Raw genomic sequence first — 18584 nt, forward strand, 5'->3', positions numbered from 1 at the left:
GACCAAAAACTTTAACCTGAGCTTCACACTATCTTTTTCTTTGTTCAGTGGACCATGAAATTGGGGTCAATACTTTCATTTGACATTAAAATTAGAAAAATCATATCATAGGGAACATGTGTACTAAGTTTCAAATTGATTGGACTTCAACTTCATCAAAAACTACCTCGACCAAAAACTTTAACCTGAAGCGGGACGAACGAACAAACAACGGACGAACGAACGGCCGAACGAACAAACGAGGGACAGACCAGAAAACATAATGCCCCTCTACTATCGTAGGTGGGGCATAAAAAGTCATTTAAAACAATTAACATTCTGTAAAGGTATTATCACCAATCATTAAATGGAAACATAAGATTCTGTAATTTTCAAAGTTTTTCATTTAAATTTTGTAATGTATATGATCACTTTAAATAGTTTGTATTTCATGGAGTTTAAGGGCAAATGTTAAGCCATCAGAACCTACTTACTTATTTTAAAAACATTGGTACTGGAATGCTCCATTATTAAGAGTAGAAATTAATTGTGTAGATTTATAGACGTGCTAAATAACTTAAAGAACAAATTAATGAAAACACAGTCAATAAAAAATTGCATTTTCCCAATAAAATAATGAATATATATTTCTTAATCATATATATAAAAAAAATCACTCTACACATACAAATCAGAATATTTCAATAAACAGAAGAAAAAAAATCTAGACCTTATAAATATCTTAAATTTATAATTATTGCACAAACTAGGTTCCAATACACCATTATTCAATTCTAGTTGTCATGGCAACTAATAAAACAATAGCAACTCTTGTCATGGGTGGAGCATTACAGTAACATATCTGTGTTAGGATGGCAACACTTTACATCCTACAGTTTTTGCTACTTCTGCAAACTCTGATAATGATCTTTTGCCATGGCAGAATCAAATCTTTGCCATTGTATGCTATGAGTCTTATCATGATGACGTGGCTGTCAATGATTGGCGTGCTGAGAATTAAAACTGATACCACTTTTTGTCTTTGTATTTTAACATTATTGCTTGTGAAGCACTTGAGAAGCTTTCTGCATTTTGTAACATTTGTTCTGTCCGTTCACCAAGTTCTCCAAGTTTCTCTCCCCTCTCCAAGAATAACTGGAAAATATTAAAGTAATGAAGCCATCATTATCTAAATAAGTGTTATTTTAAGTTCGATAACTCTGTAAAAATCTGCTGAACATTTAAATCAATTTCTATTGTTCAGAAAGAAGTAAGCTTCTCAATGATAAAAAAATAAATCTGATAAAGTGTGTGGTTCCAAATTTTGTAAAATTTTATATAATGGTCATATGACCAAAGTCAACACTTTGTCAAAATTTTATAAAAATTAAACCAGCCAAATCAATTTTTAGTGAGGGTGGTACCATCTTTAAAAATTACAAAATTATGTTTTAATAACTCTTAACCAGTTTTTTCGCAGGGCGCAGCATTATACGACCGCAGATGTAGAACCCTGAACAGATGGGACAAGTATGGACACAACTTTTAAGTTTGATACAGCTTTAAATGTGGATTGTGATTAAATAGTTGACACAACATAGGTTTATGTCACATTGTGATTTGGACCCTTTGGACCTTAATGTAGACCAATTTGAAAACTGGACCAAAAATTAAGAATCTACATACACAGTTAGATTTGGAATATCAAAGAACCCCATTTATTCATTTTTGATGAAATCAAACAAAGTTTAATTTTGGACCCCGATTTGGACCAACTTGAAAACTGGGCTAATAATTAAAAATCTAAGTACATTTTTAGATTCAGCATATTAAAGAACCCCAAGGATTCAATTTTTGTCAAAATCAAACAAAGTTTAAGTTTGGACCCTTTGGACCTTAATGTAAACCAATTTGAAAACGGGACCAACAATTAAGAATCTACATACACAGTTGGATTTGGCATATCAAAGAACCCCAATTATTCATTTTTTGATGAAATCAAACAAAGTTTAATTTTGGACCCTTTGGGCCCCAAATTCCTAAACTGTTGGGACCAAAACTCCCAAAATCAATACCAACCTTCCTTTTATGGTCATAAACCTTGTGTTTAAATTTCATAGATTTCTATTCACTTATACTAAAGTTATAATGTACTGATTTAAATTCAAATTTCTAATAAAGCTTGCAACGATAACTGCTGATTTAAATACATCATACAATATTAAAATGTAATAAAAAGAGCTTGTTATCACTGAATGGTAAAGATTGTTTTAGTTTATTAGTTGGTAGTAAAAATGAAAATACATTGTATATTGTATAAAACTATGATTAAAGTTGATTCAACTACAAATGTACTATTCTATACAAAGAAAGATAACTCCAATTGAAAAAAATAATTGCTATTTCACAATATTGTGCAATTAGATATTTTATGCTATTGTGCAATACTGTGCAATTGAAAATTTCTTGCTATTGCACAATACTGTGCAATTGAAGATATCTTGCTATTGCACAATACTGTGCAATTGAAGATTTCTTGCTATTGCTGAATACTGTGCAATTGAAAATTTCTTGCTATTGCACAATACTTAATATAATAATTTTGGATCCTGATTTGGACCAACTTGAAAACTGGGCCCATAATCAAAAATCTAAGTACATGTTTAGATTCAGCATATCAAAGAGGCCCAAGAATTCAATTTTTGTTAAAATCAAACTTAGTTTAATTTTGGACCCTTTGGACTTTAATGTAGACCAATTTTAAAACGGGACCAAAAATTAAGAATCTACATACACAGCTAGATTTGGCATTTCAAAGAACCCCAATTATTCAATTTTTGATGAAATCAAACAAAGTTTAAATTTGGACCCCCATTTGGACCAACTTGAAAACTGGGCCAATAATAAAAAATCTAAGTGCATTTTTAGATTCAGCATATCAAAGAACCCCAAGGATTCATTTTTTGTTAAAATCAAAACTAAGTTTAATTTTGGACCCTTTGGACCTTAATGTAGACCAAATTGAAAACGGAACCGAAAATTAAGAATCTACATTCACAGTTAGCTTCGGCATATCAAATAACCCAAATTATTCAATTTTTGATGAAATCAAACAAAGTTTAATTTTGGACCCTTTGGGCCCTTTATTCCTAAACTGTTTGGACCAAAACTCCAAAAATCATTACCAACCTTCCTTTTATGGTCATAAACCTTGTGTTTAAATTTCATAGTTTTCTATTTACTTATACTAAAGTTATGGTGTGAAAACCAAGAATAATGCTTATTTGGGCCCTTTTTGGCCCCCCAATTCCTAAACTGTTGGAACCAAAACTCCCAAAATCAATCCCAACCTTTCTTTTGTGGTCATAAACCATGTGTCAAAATTTCATAGATTTCTATTAACTTAAACTAAAGTTAGAGTGTGAAAACCAAGAAAATGCTTATTTGGGCCCTTTTTGGCCCCTAATTCCTAAAATGATGAGACCAAAACTCCCAAAATCAATCCCCACCCACCTTTTGTGGTCATAAACCTTGTGTTAAAATTTCATAGATTTATATTCATTTTTACTAAAGTTAAAGTGCGAAAACTAAAAGTATTCGGACGACGACGACGACGCAGACGACGACGCCAACATGATAGCAATATACGACGAAAATTTTTTCAAAATTTGCGGTCGTATATAAATAATAGTTTGTTACTAATTTTCTATGAATTAGCCTGAAATAATGCTGGTTAAAACCTATGTTATAAGTTTTATATTTAATAAGTCAAGAATTGTACACATAAGAGCGCAAACAATAAAATTTTCCATTTACTTAATATTTCCTAGGGGCATAACTCTTTTAAAATTAGTGCTTGGCACTGATGTTCAAACTTGTATAAGACATTTCTGATCTTTACCTACTACATAAGTTAAAGTCATATGAAACGAGTGAGTGGTGAAAAATAATGTTTATCCAATTTTTGAACCAATGCATATATATATCATAAACTTTATAGTCCTCTGTGCACGATTTAATCATTATTTTCGCAAATATATCATATAATCGTCAATTTTTCTCTCTCTCTGTTTGTTATGATTTAACAAATGTGGCTGCTCATTAAATGCTGTGTTTTGAAGCAGAGTTTTACCGACTGTCACCTTATAATAAACAAATAACAAAAAGCATGGGTATTGAGTACGTATTTAGCATGTATAATCAGATATTTGTTTATTTCAATGACAGATCCATGCGTATTGTGATCACTGGATTTTTACGAGGAGGGTTACACTCAGGCTACTATGCATACAGAAAATATGTCGGCAAATTGCTTCCTGGAAGTAAGCAATTAAAAATAAGTAAACTTCTTCTAAATGTGGACAAATTAAAGAATTTTCCTCAGAAAAAAGTATATGTACATAAGTTGTATTATGAAAACTATCCATTTAGTTATAAAAAACATATGCATATATTTTTTTAATTTGAGGTTTCTTATGACTTTTTATAAAAATAAAAGTCTGGCAAGAACTGTTCACATGAGAGAGCTAACATGAATTTTCTGGATGGACACCCAGTATTTTCATATCCCCCAAAATGCATTGCACAGGGGACAATAAAGTGATGTCATTTTACATAAATAACTCGTTCATAGTTGATACAATATTCAGAAGCATACATTGTATGGTTCGTTTTTCAGTGTAATTATAAATTCTAAACAATATTAGAGTTTTAAGTTTGGATTTATTGAGGAAGCTGGAATATTTCTACTGAAAGTATTTTCTCTGGCATGAAAACAGCATGGCTTTTTTTTGTGCTCAATTTTCAGCATGACTCATAAATTTTTTGGGGGTAATATTTGAAGGAAGTTTTTTTTTCTATCTGAAGTATTTTCTCTGGCTATATGAAAACAGCATGGCTTTTTTTTTGTGCTCAATTTTTCAGCACGTCTCGTAGATTTTTTTTGGGTAAAATTTGAAGGAAGTTTTTGAACAAACAATGACCACTTTGGCTAGTACAGAAGGCAAAAACACACAAAAGTTAACAGAAACGTCAATAAACATAGAAAGACCAGTTTTGAAAATATTCATGAAAATTTAAGGTGTAACCCAAATTAGTGTTTGAAAAACAAGAAACAAAAGTTGTGACTGTATACCTGTCTTGTCTTAGCCACTTCTCCAGTGACTCCAACAGTTCCAGCTTGTAGATACTGCATGTTAGTTCGTCCTGGTATCTTTGTAGCCAATCCTCTTGACCCTTTACCACTAGATTCACCGACTAAAATATTGTAACATCTTTTATAATGTATATACTTCTCAAATTGGTTTCTACAATTGTTTTTTGACCCAATTTATTTTCAGCGAGCAATTTTAGTTGGGTGATAATACAGAACTTTTATGATCCAAATTTAAAAATAAAAATTAACGAATTGAAACAAATAAAATATTGCGATTAAAAGTTTATTGCAAAATACATAAAATATTGTATACATTAAAAATACAGTTCATACCTGTCAACCTCTGAAAATGAAAAGTCAGGTCATGACCTGCATTGAGAAAAAAAATCTCAGGTCATAACGCGTACAACATTTTGCGGGCTCAATTAAAGAACAAAAATATGTTTACATATAATTTATATAGTCAATATGTATATGAAACAGTTAGAACATGTATACAAGTTTATTTCAGACTATTGTTATATTCCATAGTAGCAGACTTGGCATTCTTTAAAAGAACTGCACTTGGTTTCAGTTCATAGCAATGCAAATGTGTATTCATTTTACAAGAAAGAAGAGCACACAGTGTATCCTTATTAAGATCAGCCCTAAACTCTGTAGCTATTTTCTTTACTAAAGAAAATGCCCTCTCACTGTCTGCATTGCTGTTTGGCAAAACCAGTAATGTTTTAGCAAGTTTTGACAAAACAAAAAATCTTGGCTTGTTTAGAAAAATGTCATGCAACTTGGACATTTCTCCCCAAAATGTACCAATGTCAGTTTCAGGGGAAGTGCAAAGTGGAAGTTCATCTAATGGGGTCAACTGATAGTCACTGAACTCATCTTGTAGCTTGTTGAAAATATCGTTACGTAGCTCAGGTAAACAAGTCCTACATTTTGACTTTTGGTTACATTGAAAAAGACCGATAAAACCGAAGGTCGTATTACTTCTAAATACCGGAAACAATTCCGGTCAGAAATCCCGGTGAAACGGGTAATGTTAGAAATTCCCGGGACCCGCCGGGTAAAGAAAAACTCCCGGGTGAGTGGTGAAAATAACGGGTGTCACCCGCAAAAAACGGGTGAGTTGACAGGTATGACAGTTTCAAATGCATTCTAAAGCTTGATAACTTGCTTATGTAGTGCAATTATTTTTTAAACAGCTCTAATTAAAATTCAAATAGAATCAACTACTTGACAGAAAATCATAACATGGAAAATTTCATTTATAGTAAAGAAAAGAATTTTGATTGTTGAATATTTTTCATTGATACATTAGTCTAGAATTTTGTTCATTATTTTTTCATTCAGTTCAACAATGAAATTGAAAAGTTAGCAATGAATTAGTTGCACATGAACAAGGAACTATTTTTCTACATGAATATTTTTTATTACAACTATTATGGATATATCTCGCATATAAAAAAAACCATCATCCCAATGGCCCCAGCATTTAACATATTTTTCTTTCAACCTCTTCCAAGCAATGCTGATATTAACATTCAATATGAATTTCCTAACAATTATACAAGAAATGTACTCTTGAAGAGAACTTACTTGAAGGACACAAATTTAAGGTGGGTTTATGTTTGCTAAAACTTTGGTAAAAAATGTAAAAAAAAAAAAAAAAAAAAGCCATCTTTGTACTGATTTTTCTATGTGAAGTATTTCATTGGTATTTTCCTTTATGCATTTAGCCCATTATTTATTTTTCTCATTTACTGTGGATTCATTTATTTTTGTTGGTACAAATCTTTGTGGATTGAAAAAAATAATAATTTCATGGACATCTGATTTCTTGATTTATAGAAAATTTGTATTCATGGTTCACAGATACCCTGAAAAATCTATGAAAATTGGTATCCACGAATAATAATTAATCCACAGTAAGGAAAAAGTACATAGAAAAAAACATACATAGGTCTTCTCTGTCTAGGATTGAGTTTCCACCACCAAACAGGTTCTTGAAGAAGCCTTGTTTAGGAGCTTCTGGTGTGTCACATGTTGCTACAAACAAATCTCCCAACATTTCGTTTAAATTATCACTGAAAGAAAATTAGACACATCTTAATTAAAATTAAGTAACATAATTAAAACAAAAGTGCTGTGATATATATAGATTCCTACACTGCAACAAGTGTATAACGATATTTCTCCACCCGAGAGATTTAAATTTTATTATTTAAAGCATGAGGCTTGTCGAACTTTTTAAATAATTAAAATTTTACAGTTGAGAGTGGAAAAATATTGTAATACACAAGTTATAGTGTCAGAATGTTTCTCTTATGATATTTTTTCCTATTTTTCCAAGATTTTCAGAAAGTTGTGTTCTGTATATGCAACCTCATCAGACATGTTCGCCTTTTTCATGACCCCACTATAGGAAAATGCAGAAGACATCATGAAATTTCAACGTCATATTCAAATTTTGACTTATCATTCGCCATGAACAGATATTCATTAGTGAGAAGAAATAGTTTTCTCACACCGCTCAAGCAATGTGAAAATAGCACAAAAATTAGAGAAATAAGTATAAACTTTTAGAATACAACCTGTCTTACATCATGGAGGCAACATCAACTTTAATTTTCCATCTCAACAATATTTGTTATATTTTTAATAACTTCTTTTTTTATTGCATATACAAGTCAAGTCAAGGGTAGAAAACTACTAAAGAAGGCCTGTTTAGACCCCTTTTTGGTGCCAAAATATAGTATTTTTACAAATTTGTTTAAGTTGTAACTTTTAACTTCAATAGGAAATAATAATACGTTTGTTTAAAAAATATGGGCTGTTTTTGGCAATACAATGAACATGCAGTAGGTACTGACATCATGAATGCATGCAAGATTACTGCATCTTCAGAATTTAGCATTTTAGAAAATTTTGAGAGTTTTTGTCTATAATGAAGATGAAACATGCAAAACATTTTTCTAACAATGCTCAAGAAATTTGAAAATATCATTATATAAGCAACAGGTGTCACATGTGGAGCAGGATCTGCTTACTCTTCCATAGCACCTGAAATTATCCCTGTTTTTTTATAAGGTATCTGTTGCTCAGTCTTTAATGATTTATGATGTGATTTGTAAATTATCATTTAACTTTTTCTTTTTTTTTGTCATTGGAATGACAGTTAGTCTTGACTTATGATTTTGAATATCCCTTTGGTCAGCAGAAAACAATATTTTTTGTATTGCTACTTTTTCTCACAGTATAATCTATACTTTGACTTAGGTCAGCAGAAAATGATATTTTTTGTATTGTTACTTATTCATACAGTATAAATAAAGGCAACAGTATTATACCAATGTTCAAAACTCATAAATTGATAGATAAAAACATATCCGGGTCACAAACCTATAATCTATACTTTACCTTAGGTCGCAGAAAATGATATTTTTTGTATTGTAACTTATTCACACAGTATAAACAAAGGCAACAGTATTATACCAATATTCAAAACTCATAAATCGATAGAAAAAAACCATATCCAGGTCACAAACCTATAATCTATACTTTACCTTAGGTCAGCAGAAAATGACATTTTTTGTATTGTTAATTATTCATGCAGTATTATCTTTACTTTACCTACAATATTTTTTGTATTGTTACTTATTCACACAGTATAATCTATACTTTACCTTAGGTCAGCAGAAAACGATATTTTTTGAATCTCAGTTGGTGAACATAGATAACTAGCATGTCCATTACTACTGAAACTAAATGTTCGGGCTATCCGCAGGTCTGTTAATGCTAGAAAATCTATGTCTAGAAGAGGCTTAAGGCTGGGTAAACTAAATGTCATAATCCGACCATTGGCAATATAACACGCTAAACAAACACTATCTGAAATACAAAATATTTTATTCACAAATTAATAGTTATTTTTCCTGACAGTATCAATATTACCTATCTGTTAAAAGCAATTAATGTCTGTTTATGTAGAAAATGGTAAATTTACAAGTAGCTAATGAGAGGTGACAAAGATTTAAGGTAGCCTAACACTACAGGGAGATAACTCTGTAAAGTCGGCTATACGTTTTAATTACGTTGTGTTGTAAAGGGAATTATAAGTTTCTCAAAGATCAAAATTGGTGTTTGTCAAACTGCTATATAACCAGTGTAATTTTTCAGACAAAACGGTTGGTTCAAAATTTTTGAAATTTTTAATTTTTTTGTTAAAGGGTCAAAGTAAATACTTTGCCAAATAAATTTGAGTGAAAGTGTTAGGTACCACCTTAACCAATTTGTGATGGTGTTTGTTAAAGTTATCCAGTATCTATTTCAGTTGTACTTTTTCATATCCATGTTTTTGTCATGAGCACACATATGATGTTTGTATAATTTGAACATGTTTGACTGTAAGGTATCGGTTGAAATATGTTATTAACAGCTGCACCATGAGCGCATGATATGCCTGTCATCTTGTATGTGAATATTATGCAATAATCATAAATAGTTTCTGACAAACGATGCTAGATGTGAAAAAAAAAACTTTTTTTTTTTACAAAAAACTCAATAACTGTAAAATAAAAGTTTGAATCATCACCAAATATTATACAGATCTTTAAATAAATATAACTAAGAACTGTGTAAAGTTTTAAGCAATATTCATAAATCCTTTTCAACATACAAGGCTACATGTGAAATCCCCTCCCCTTTTTAAAAAAAATACTCAACAACTCAAAAATAAAATTTTGAATCATCACCAAAAAAGTATACAGATCTTTAGATTAATATAACTAAGAAGCGTTTAAAGTTTTAAGCAATAATCGTAAATTGTTATTGAGATTGACGGACAGACTGACGGATAGACGGACAGACAGACGGACATAGTGAGGTATTTTACTGGTGAGGAGTGAAAAGCTTATAGTGGCCTAGTGGAGTAGTTTTTATTTCCCATTTATTAAATAAAGATAATTTATGTTCTGGTTTTAAACTAATATCAATATTGTCTCACACAATAGGTTTTAAGTAAACATGACCTTAGACCAAGTTATATCAAAATCATTAGCCACTCACAAATCAATACAAATTGTAAGGCCTGTCCCAAGTTATGAGCCTCTAGACTTAGTCTTATTTTTTTAACCAAAAAATCATTTATATGGAGTTTAGTGCAACATTCATTTTTACTGAACTTGTACACATTTTTGTTTAAGGGACAGCAAAGCTGTTGCGGGATTTTCTCTCATGTGTTGAAGACCCATCTGTGGCTTTGGGATGTATTCTGCTCTTTGGTAGGGTTGTTGTCTCTTTGACAAATTCCCCATTTCCATTCTCAATCTAATGCGTTTCTATGACAAATACCTCTCATTGAAACAATATCAGCTCGTACAACAAACGATGAATCTGTGATCCTTGTTTTATATGGACATGACTGAGATGGCAAGGACACAACCTGGCAAAATTAAAATACACATTATAAATCTAAAGTTTGTTTTTACAAACAATCAATAAACGATTATCATGTGCATTAATATTTAGATTCTTGATGGAAGCTTATTCATCACGTTGTTTGAAAGGAGGATAAGTTGAAATTTTGGTTTATTTAATAGTTAAACATATTATTTACTTCAAATTCTTTTATGTACAGATGTTAGTACATTAATTAGCAAAATAAATGATTGACTGTTTTTTCTTCTGAATTTGGTAATAAATATGCATGGTACCTTTATCTAATGACTAATCATTCGATGAATTGTCCATAGTATTTGAATATATTACTAATAAAAATTCCATATTGTGCTCTGGGGTTGAAGTAATAAAAACTTTCCCAATGCTGGGAGCACAAAACTCATACTTGAATTATGAAATTCAGCATTTGATTGGTTGATTTTGGAGTATGAGTACAAAAACTGACTCGAGAAAGTTTTATGACTTCAACACCAGATTTTATTGTTTTTGAATTATTGACTTTTCTTGGCTTTCAAATGTTTTTTGCTTGTCAATCTTATTTTTTGTTATCTGGTTAGAGAATGTGTATAAAGCACACATGTTTATGAATTTTTTTTGTTGAGGTACAAAAAGAACATTTTTCAGATTTTGGATTCATATTTTCAAACTAATGAAAATTTGTTTGACATGAAGTTTATTAGTACATGTATAACAAATTTTCTACAAATAACTTATTATTTATGAATGAAAACCTTTCAAGCACATGGATTAGTAGTCAACAATAGTTACATACTCTTGCTTGTTTTTCTGAGCATAAAACAGCATATTGTTTATCTGAGACTTCAGTTGATGAAGTAGGTGAGATCCTTGGTTTCTGGGCCATAGACAATTGTCCTAAAAATAAAGAAATCACAAGTTACAGTTGATATCTTTCATGCTTCCTATTATAGGTAATACATCTTGACAATTTTACCAACTGAACATTTTATCCTGTAATATTTATTCAAAACGCCTGTATGTCGCTTTATTATTTTTTACAGTATGTTTATCTACTTTTACACTGGATTCATTATACATGAGGGTGGTAATGGCGGTACCTTCATGACAAATAGCGATAAAAATTCTTGCCAAATGACCTTAACAGTAATTTTTGATGCATTACGATGAAATGGACACTTTCTTTTAGACAATAAAAATTTTGACCGATTTTGACGAATCACACTAAGTATATTATGACAAATCATGGAAAAATTTTAACCAATTTGACACTAAAGGTAGTGTATAAGCTATAAGATATACTGTAAATTCAGAAATTATTGCATGTATTAATTATTCGGTATTATTATTTGAGACTAAATATTCCAATATATAATACCCTACTTTAATAAAAGATTTCTTAGCAAGGATTACTTACTTGGCGTTTTCGGTTCCTTTGTTGGCGTCTCCTTTTGTTCTGTTTTGTCCCTCCATGCCTTATGTATGGAAGGAATTAGCACCCCATTACAATCTAAGAAAGACATGGTTAATATTGCTCCTTTCAACCTAAATATTGTTCCTAAAATATAAAGAAATTAATTACTTTTGATTTATTTTTTTGGATAGTATGCTAATTCATTTTACATTGCTACTGTTAAGTCTGTATCCTTATTCGTAATTGCAAAAGAAAAAGTAACAAGGCACAAAAATTTAAATTACCCTTTTAATTATAATATAAGAAATCCGTTAGGGGCTAGATGAAGTCTGCCTCAGAGTGAACATTTTGTTACTGAATTGAAGATCCATTGACAGCCTTTAGCTGCTTTTTACTCCTTGGTTGAGTAACTGTCTTTGACACATTCGACATTTCAATTCTCAACTAGGCATCAGTGTGTACAAGAATAGGAACAGTCAACTAGAGGCTCTAAAGAGCCTGTGTCGCTCACCTTGGTCTATGTCAATATTAAACAAAGGAAGCAGATTGAAAATTGACTACAAAGGTCAATAACACCTACAGGGGTCAATTGACCATTTCGTTCATGTTGACTTATTTGTAGATCTTACTTTGCTGAACATTATTGCTGTTTACAGTTTACCTATATCTATAATAATATTCAATATAATAACCAAAAACAGCAAAATTTCCTTAAAATTACCAATTCAGGGGCCGCAACCCAAAAACAGGTTGTCCAATTCATCTGAAAATTTCAGGGCAGATAGATCTTGACCTGATTAACAATTTTACTTCATGTCAGATTTTCTCTAAATTATTTGGTTTTTGAGTTATAAGCCAAAAACTGCATTTTACCCCTATGTTCTATTTTTAGCCGTGGCGGCCATCTTGGTTTGATGGCCAGGTCACCGGACACAATTTTTAAACTAGATACCCCAATGATGATTGTGGCCAAGTTTCAAATAATTTGGCCCAGCAGTTTCAGGGGAGAAGATTTTTCTAAAAGATTACTAAGATTTACGAAAAATGGTTAAAAATTGACTATAAAGGGCAATAACTCCTAAAGTGGTCAACTGATCATTTTGGTCATGTTGACTTTTTTGTAGATCTTACTTTGCTGAACATTATTGCTTTTTACAGTTTATCTCTATCTAAAATAATATTCAAGATAATAACCAAAAACAACAAAATTTCCTTAAAATTACCAATTCAGGGGCAGCAACCTAACAACGGAATGTCAGATTCATCTGAAAATTTCAGGGCAGATAGATCTTAACCTGATTAACAATATTACCCCATGTCAGATTTGCCCTAAATGCTTTGGTTTTTGAGTTATAAGCCAAAAACTGCATTTTACCCCTATGTTCTATTTTTAGCCATGGCGGCCATCTTGGTTAGTTGGCGGGGTCACCGGACACAATTTTTAAACAAGATACCCCAATGATGATTGTGGCCAAGTTTGGTTAAATTTGGCCTAGTAGTTTCAGAGGAGAAGATTTTTGTAAAAGTTAACGCAGGACAACGACGGACGACGACGGACGCCAAGTGATGAGAAGAGCTCACTTGGCCCTTTGGGCCAGGTGAGCTAATAATACATTTCATTGTCTACCGTGGAAAGATTTGTCAAAATAAATGAAATCTTTTTTTGACTTTTGTGGTTCAGAACTGATAAAACAAGAATGTGTCAACAGTACACAGATGCCCCATCCGCACTATCATTTTCTATGTTCAGTGGATCATGAAAATGGAGTAAAATCTCTAATTGGGAATTAAAATTAGAAAGATCATATCATAGGGAACATGTGTACTTAGTTTCAAGTTGATTGGACTTCATCAAAAGCTACCTAGACCAAAAACTTTAACCTTGAGCAGTACAGACGGAGGAACGAATAGATAGATGAACGAACAGACAGACACAAGGACGAACAGACGCACAGACCAGAAAACATAATACCCATAAATGGGGCATAAAAATAAAAGGATGTGGTATGATTGCCAATCAGACATGTACAAGAGACCAAGTGACACAGAAAGTTGCAACTAAAGGTCACTGTACTACCTTCAACACTGAACAACCCATACCATACTTAAAAAGTAATTAATATTTAGAAACCAATAAAAACCACTAAATTCAAACTCCTGACTTGGGACAGGCACACACAGAATGTGGATGGTTTAAACATGCACATTTAAGAAACATAGTCTCTCTGAATGAATTTGTAATTTTGTGTTTAATTAATAATGTTACCTACCACTGGGTGAGACTATCACAGGTTGACTAAGTCGCTGGTCTCCCGGGGGAGGTAGATTTAGCACAATTACCAGCACTGAACCCAGGCTGGTACCTACCCAGAGACATGGGCAGGTAAAATTATCTGTAATCAAAAGAAGAAAAAAATTATGTATCAATTATAAATTACTATTTTTACTTTTTTTTTTATTACAATCTGATATTACAAAGACAAGCTTTTTGTTTCCCAGATATTTTGTACACAATTTCAGTATTTTTTGGGTGCCTCAAAATTAATGGGGAACTGTCCAAGGGACATAAATGATGCCCCCGCTGACAAATAATGTTTTAAAGGGAGATAACTCAAGCACTGTAAAAATGAAGCTACCCATATTTGTACTAAATCTGAGTTCTGTAGTAATTATGTGTATACGTTTCATAATCAAGAACAGTAAAAGTGACGCCACACACCAAAAATTTAAAATTATCTTGTGTTTTGTGGAAATAAGCATTGTAGATAACTTTCATACATTAAGTTGAAACTAACTTATTAGTGAACGGAAACCAATTTTGGGACAAGGGTAAAACTCATCCACTATTGGGAGGTCTAACAAATATTTCTTGACCTAAATAACAATTTACAAATGCAGTCATCAGCTGTCAGATTCATCCAGGACATTACTGATATAAACAAAGATAAATTAAAACATAGAAATGTTGCTTCAGAGCTTCAGAGCCCAATTATCTATGGAATTTACTTTTTCAAGGTACATTACTTGGACCTCGAAATATATTACAATTTTTATGCTGCATATTCTATTCTACCTGTTTTTCTGGTATATGAGTCAGCAAAGATAAGAGACTGAATAGCTTCTTTTGAGACATTCTCTAAACTTGACATACTAGAACTACGGGACCGAGAAAAAGATGCACCATCATTTTTATCTGAAATTTAAAAAAAAAAAAATATTTCTTTTTAATACTAAAATGTTTAACAATATGTAAACATATTTGAAAGGAGAAAAAATAACATTCTATTTTGATGAAAGCAACACTTTTTAAAAAACTTATATATTGTGATAATTTGTGCCTTGGATTTACAAACTGGTAATATGAGTATCAATCACCAAGTGTGTTTTCCATAAGCATTAACAAGTTTATAAGGTTCTAAACCTGCAAAAATAACATTACAATTTCTAGATAAATGGCAGAATGCCTTTTTTGTTCACTGTACAGTACAAAAAACATTGAATACCAAATCTTTTAATCCAACTCAATTATAAACAAATAACCATGAAGATGGAAATAGCAAAAGACTATGTATTTTCACCAGTTATACTGTAAAAACTTAAAATTGACAAATATGCTCTTCATAAAATTGTTCACCAGGAACCTTCATTGCTTTACCTTTAACACTGATATACTCTAGTTCTCTGATCAATGCATCTCAATACATTTTTAACACAATTTGTAATTTAACAAAAACAAAATATTCCAATCAAAATTAATGAGCTTACAAGCATAAGTAATTAAATAGAAAGTTGGAGTGAGTCAAACAATAATAAAATTGTTAAACTGTGCTTTAAATGAACAATTTGCCTGCAAAAATAACACATGCAGTGATGATGCTTGAACTATAAAATAAAACATCTTGGACTTAATCATCTTAATATCTTTCTAATTTTCAGTTGGTTTGACTCTATTTTCTTCAGAAACGTCTGTACCAAGTCAGGAATATGACAGTTGTTTTCCATCAGTTGGTTTAACTCCATTTTCTTCAGAAACGTCTGTACCAAGTCAGGAATATGACAGTTGTTTTCCATCAGTTGGTTTAACTCCATTTTCTTCAGAAACGTCTGTACCAAGTCAGGAATATGACAGTTGTTTTCCATCAGTTGGTTTAACTCCATTTTCTTCAGAAACGTCTGTACCAAGTCAGGAATATGACAGTTGTTTTCCATCAGTTGGTTTAACTCCATTTTCTTCAGAAACGTCTGTACCAAGTCAGGAATATGACAGTTGTTTTCCATATGTTTGGTTAGATGACATACAAGAGCACTTAAGGTGGTACCTAACACTACAGGGAGATAACTCTGTAAAGTCAGCGAAACATTTTAATTACGTTATGTTGTAAAAGGAATATATTAAGCCTCTCAATGATCAAAATTGGTGGTTGTCAAACTACTATATAACCAGTGTAATTTTTCTGACAAAACGGTTGGTTCAAAATTTTCAAAATTTTTATATTCCTGTAAAAGGGTCAAAATAAATACTTTGACAAAATTTTATGAAAATTAAACGAGCCAAATTAATTTTAGTGAAATTGTTGGGTACCACCTTAATATTGTCATGTTTTCTTGACCCCTATCTCTTTTTTTAAAATAATCTCGCAGTTTGGTATTTTTTAAATTTTTTTTCTGTTATTCATATGTTACCATTAAACAATACAAACAGCGTAGACCATGTTTGGATAATGTTTAGCTAGTAGGCACCATGAAAAAGTGAAACACACTTTGATACATCTGGCCTTACGATCATAAAACTTTTAAGCAAGATTTTTCTACTCAGACTCGAGAATCAACCAATCAAAATACAGGATTTGGTGTTTCAAGTATGATTTTTGTGCTCTGAGCACTGAGCAAAGTTTTATGACTTCAACCCTGTTCTCTTCATCTTTGCAAATACATTGAGTATCTTTATCACAAACATTAACAATTATTAGGTGCTGACATCAGCATAAATAGTTCTCACTATCCTATGTTTCGAATGTTAAAAAATTAAAGAAATTAAGCGTGATTTTTCTAAAGGCCTATTGCTATATTAGTTTCCAATGCAGACATGATTGATGATTGATTGATTGTTGCTTAACTCTGTCCAGTGGCAAATATTTCATGCATGTTTAGGACAAGAGGCATGATTGATGAAAATGGTAAAATGTAATCATAACCAAACATTTTCTAAGATTTGTCCTCAACATTTTTTTACTCTGGTATACATATTTCCATTGGCTAACAATATCATATTGCAAGAAAATATGAGTGACAGTTTTCCTGGAAGTAAAATAACATAAGTATTTCAATAATTTTTACTGTAAAGGAAAAACGTATGAATATGTGAAACTTTTTATCTAAAATGTGACAACAACAATAACTTTTTAAGTGCTGAAAGGGTTAGAAGAAATGTGCTTCAGACTCACCACAATCAGGTTTGAGGTAAACAATGGCTATCAAAACAATAATTATATTGTCAGTACTTTTTACATAGCTGATAATTTAAACATGGTAAATACAATATGATTAATGATGAATCCAATTAAACTTAGTGAAACAAAATAGCTTACTTTGATAATCCAATTAATTATAGTAAATTAATAAAAAGATATGTTCATCTCTGTTCTTGAGATCTGATGGCAAATTTTATTATTACAGTTTATCGTCAATGTCTGTATTAAATTTTCTTGAAAACTGGATCAATCAATAAATAAAAGACAAAAATATTTTAAAGTGAGCAATAAAAACCCCAAAAAAGAACCAATTTCAAAATTTACAAAAATGTTAAAATGAACTCCCAAGATATTTTTTTTTATTAAGCAGCCACTAAAAACATATAAATGTACCTTGAGTTTCTGAAAGACTTAAATAAATGTTTGACTGCACTTTTGTTCATTATTTCAGATCAAAAGAATTCTGCCATTTTATAGCAAATAAGAGGATGTTCAAAGGGGCAAGTCTTCATTATGAATTTTTGGGTATGGTCAGTTAAGGGGTATCCTTCTTTATAAACACATCTTTATTTCATTGTACTTCCTACAACTTCATTAAAACACAGAATAAGTTTTACATTTTCTAAAGGAAAATTTCCCTCAAGTACAATGCTTTGTACCATTACCTTATAACAATATATATGAATGGTTAACAGCTGATCAAATTAAGACAATTATTTGTTTTTTGCCACAATATCATTTGTTAGTTTGAATTAATGTTTTTTTATTTTGATATAAAAATCATTTATATATAAGAGTTAAGTACTTTTCTGGTACTATTAAAAATGTACTTCTATCTACTTTTTCATAATAAAATGTACTTTTATCTACTTTTTTTTTTATAACAAAGTGTACTTTTAGTTCCTTTTTCAATAATGTTCTTTATCTTCTTTTTCTTATAGATCAAATAGTACATTTTATCTACTTTCTGTTACTATATTCAAAAAGGTTGAAGGGGAGAGTTGACGTCTCTTAAAACTAGTATTTAACATAGCATTTTCCTATGAAAGGTAAGGGTAAGGGAACCTTGTAAGTATTTTCACTATATATCAACAAAGTACTACCGGGGTACTTGTATTTGTTTTTTCTTTCT

At 31.1% G+C, this 18584-nt stretch overlaps 1 protein-coding gene across 1 annotated transcript in view; it reads right to left on the minus strand.

The window, feature by feature from the left end:
- Positions 1-297: 297 nt before the first annotated feature.
- Positions 298-18584, minus strand: part of LOC134687214 (syntaxin-binding protein 5-like) — a 92177-nt gene continuing 73890 nt past the window's right edge. The window contains exons 21-30 of the mRNA XM_063547338.1: positions 17426-17452; positions 15055-15174; positions 14252-14374; positions 11985-12125; positions 11364-11464; positions 10484-10574; positions 8818-9022; positions 7091-7218; positions 5114-5235; positions 298-1134 (exon numbers count right to left, since the gene is read on the minus strand). Of these exons, the coding sequence (XP_063403408.1) occupies positions 997-1134; positions 5114-5235; positions 7091-7218; positions 8818-9022; positions 10484-10574; positions 11364-11464; positions 11985-12125; positions 14252-14374; positions 15055-15174; positions 17426-17452 (1196 nt within the window). The 3' untranslated portion in view covers positions 298-996. The remainder of the gene's footprint in view (positions 1135-5113; positions 5236-7090; positions 7219-8817; positions 9023-10483; positions 10575-11363; positions 11465-11984; positions 12126-14251; positions 14375-15054; positions 15175-17425; positions 17453-18584) is intronic.

This window comes from Mytilus trossulus, chromosome 10, assembly GCF_036588685.1.
Source record: "Mytilus trossulus isolate FHL-02 chromosome 10, PNRI_Mtr1.1.1.hap1, whole genome shotgun sequence".
Lineage (NCBI taxonomy): Eukaryota > Metazoa > Mollusca > Bivalvia > Mytilida > Mytilidae > Mytilus > Mytilus trossulus.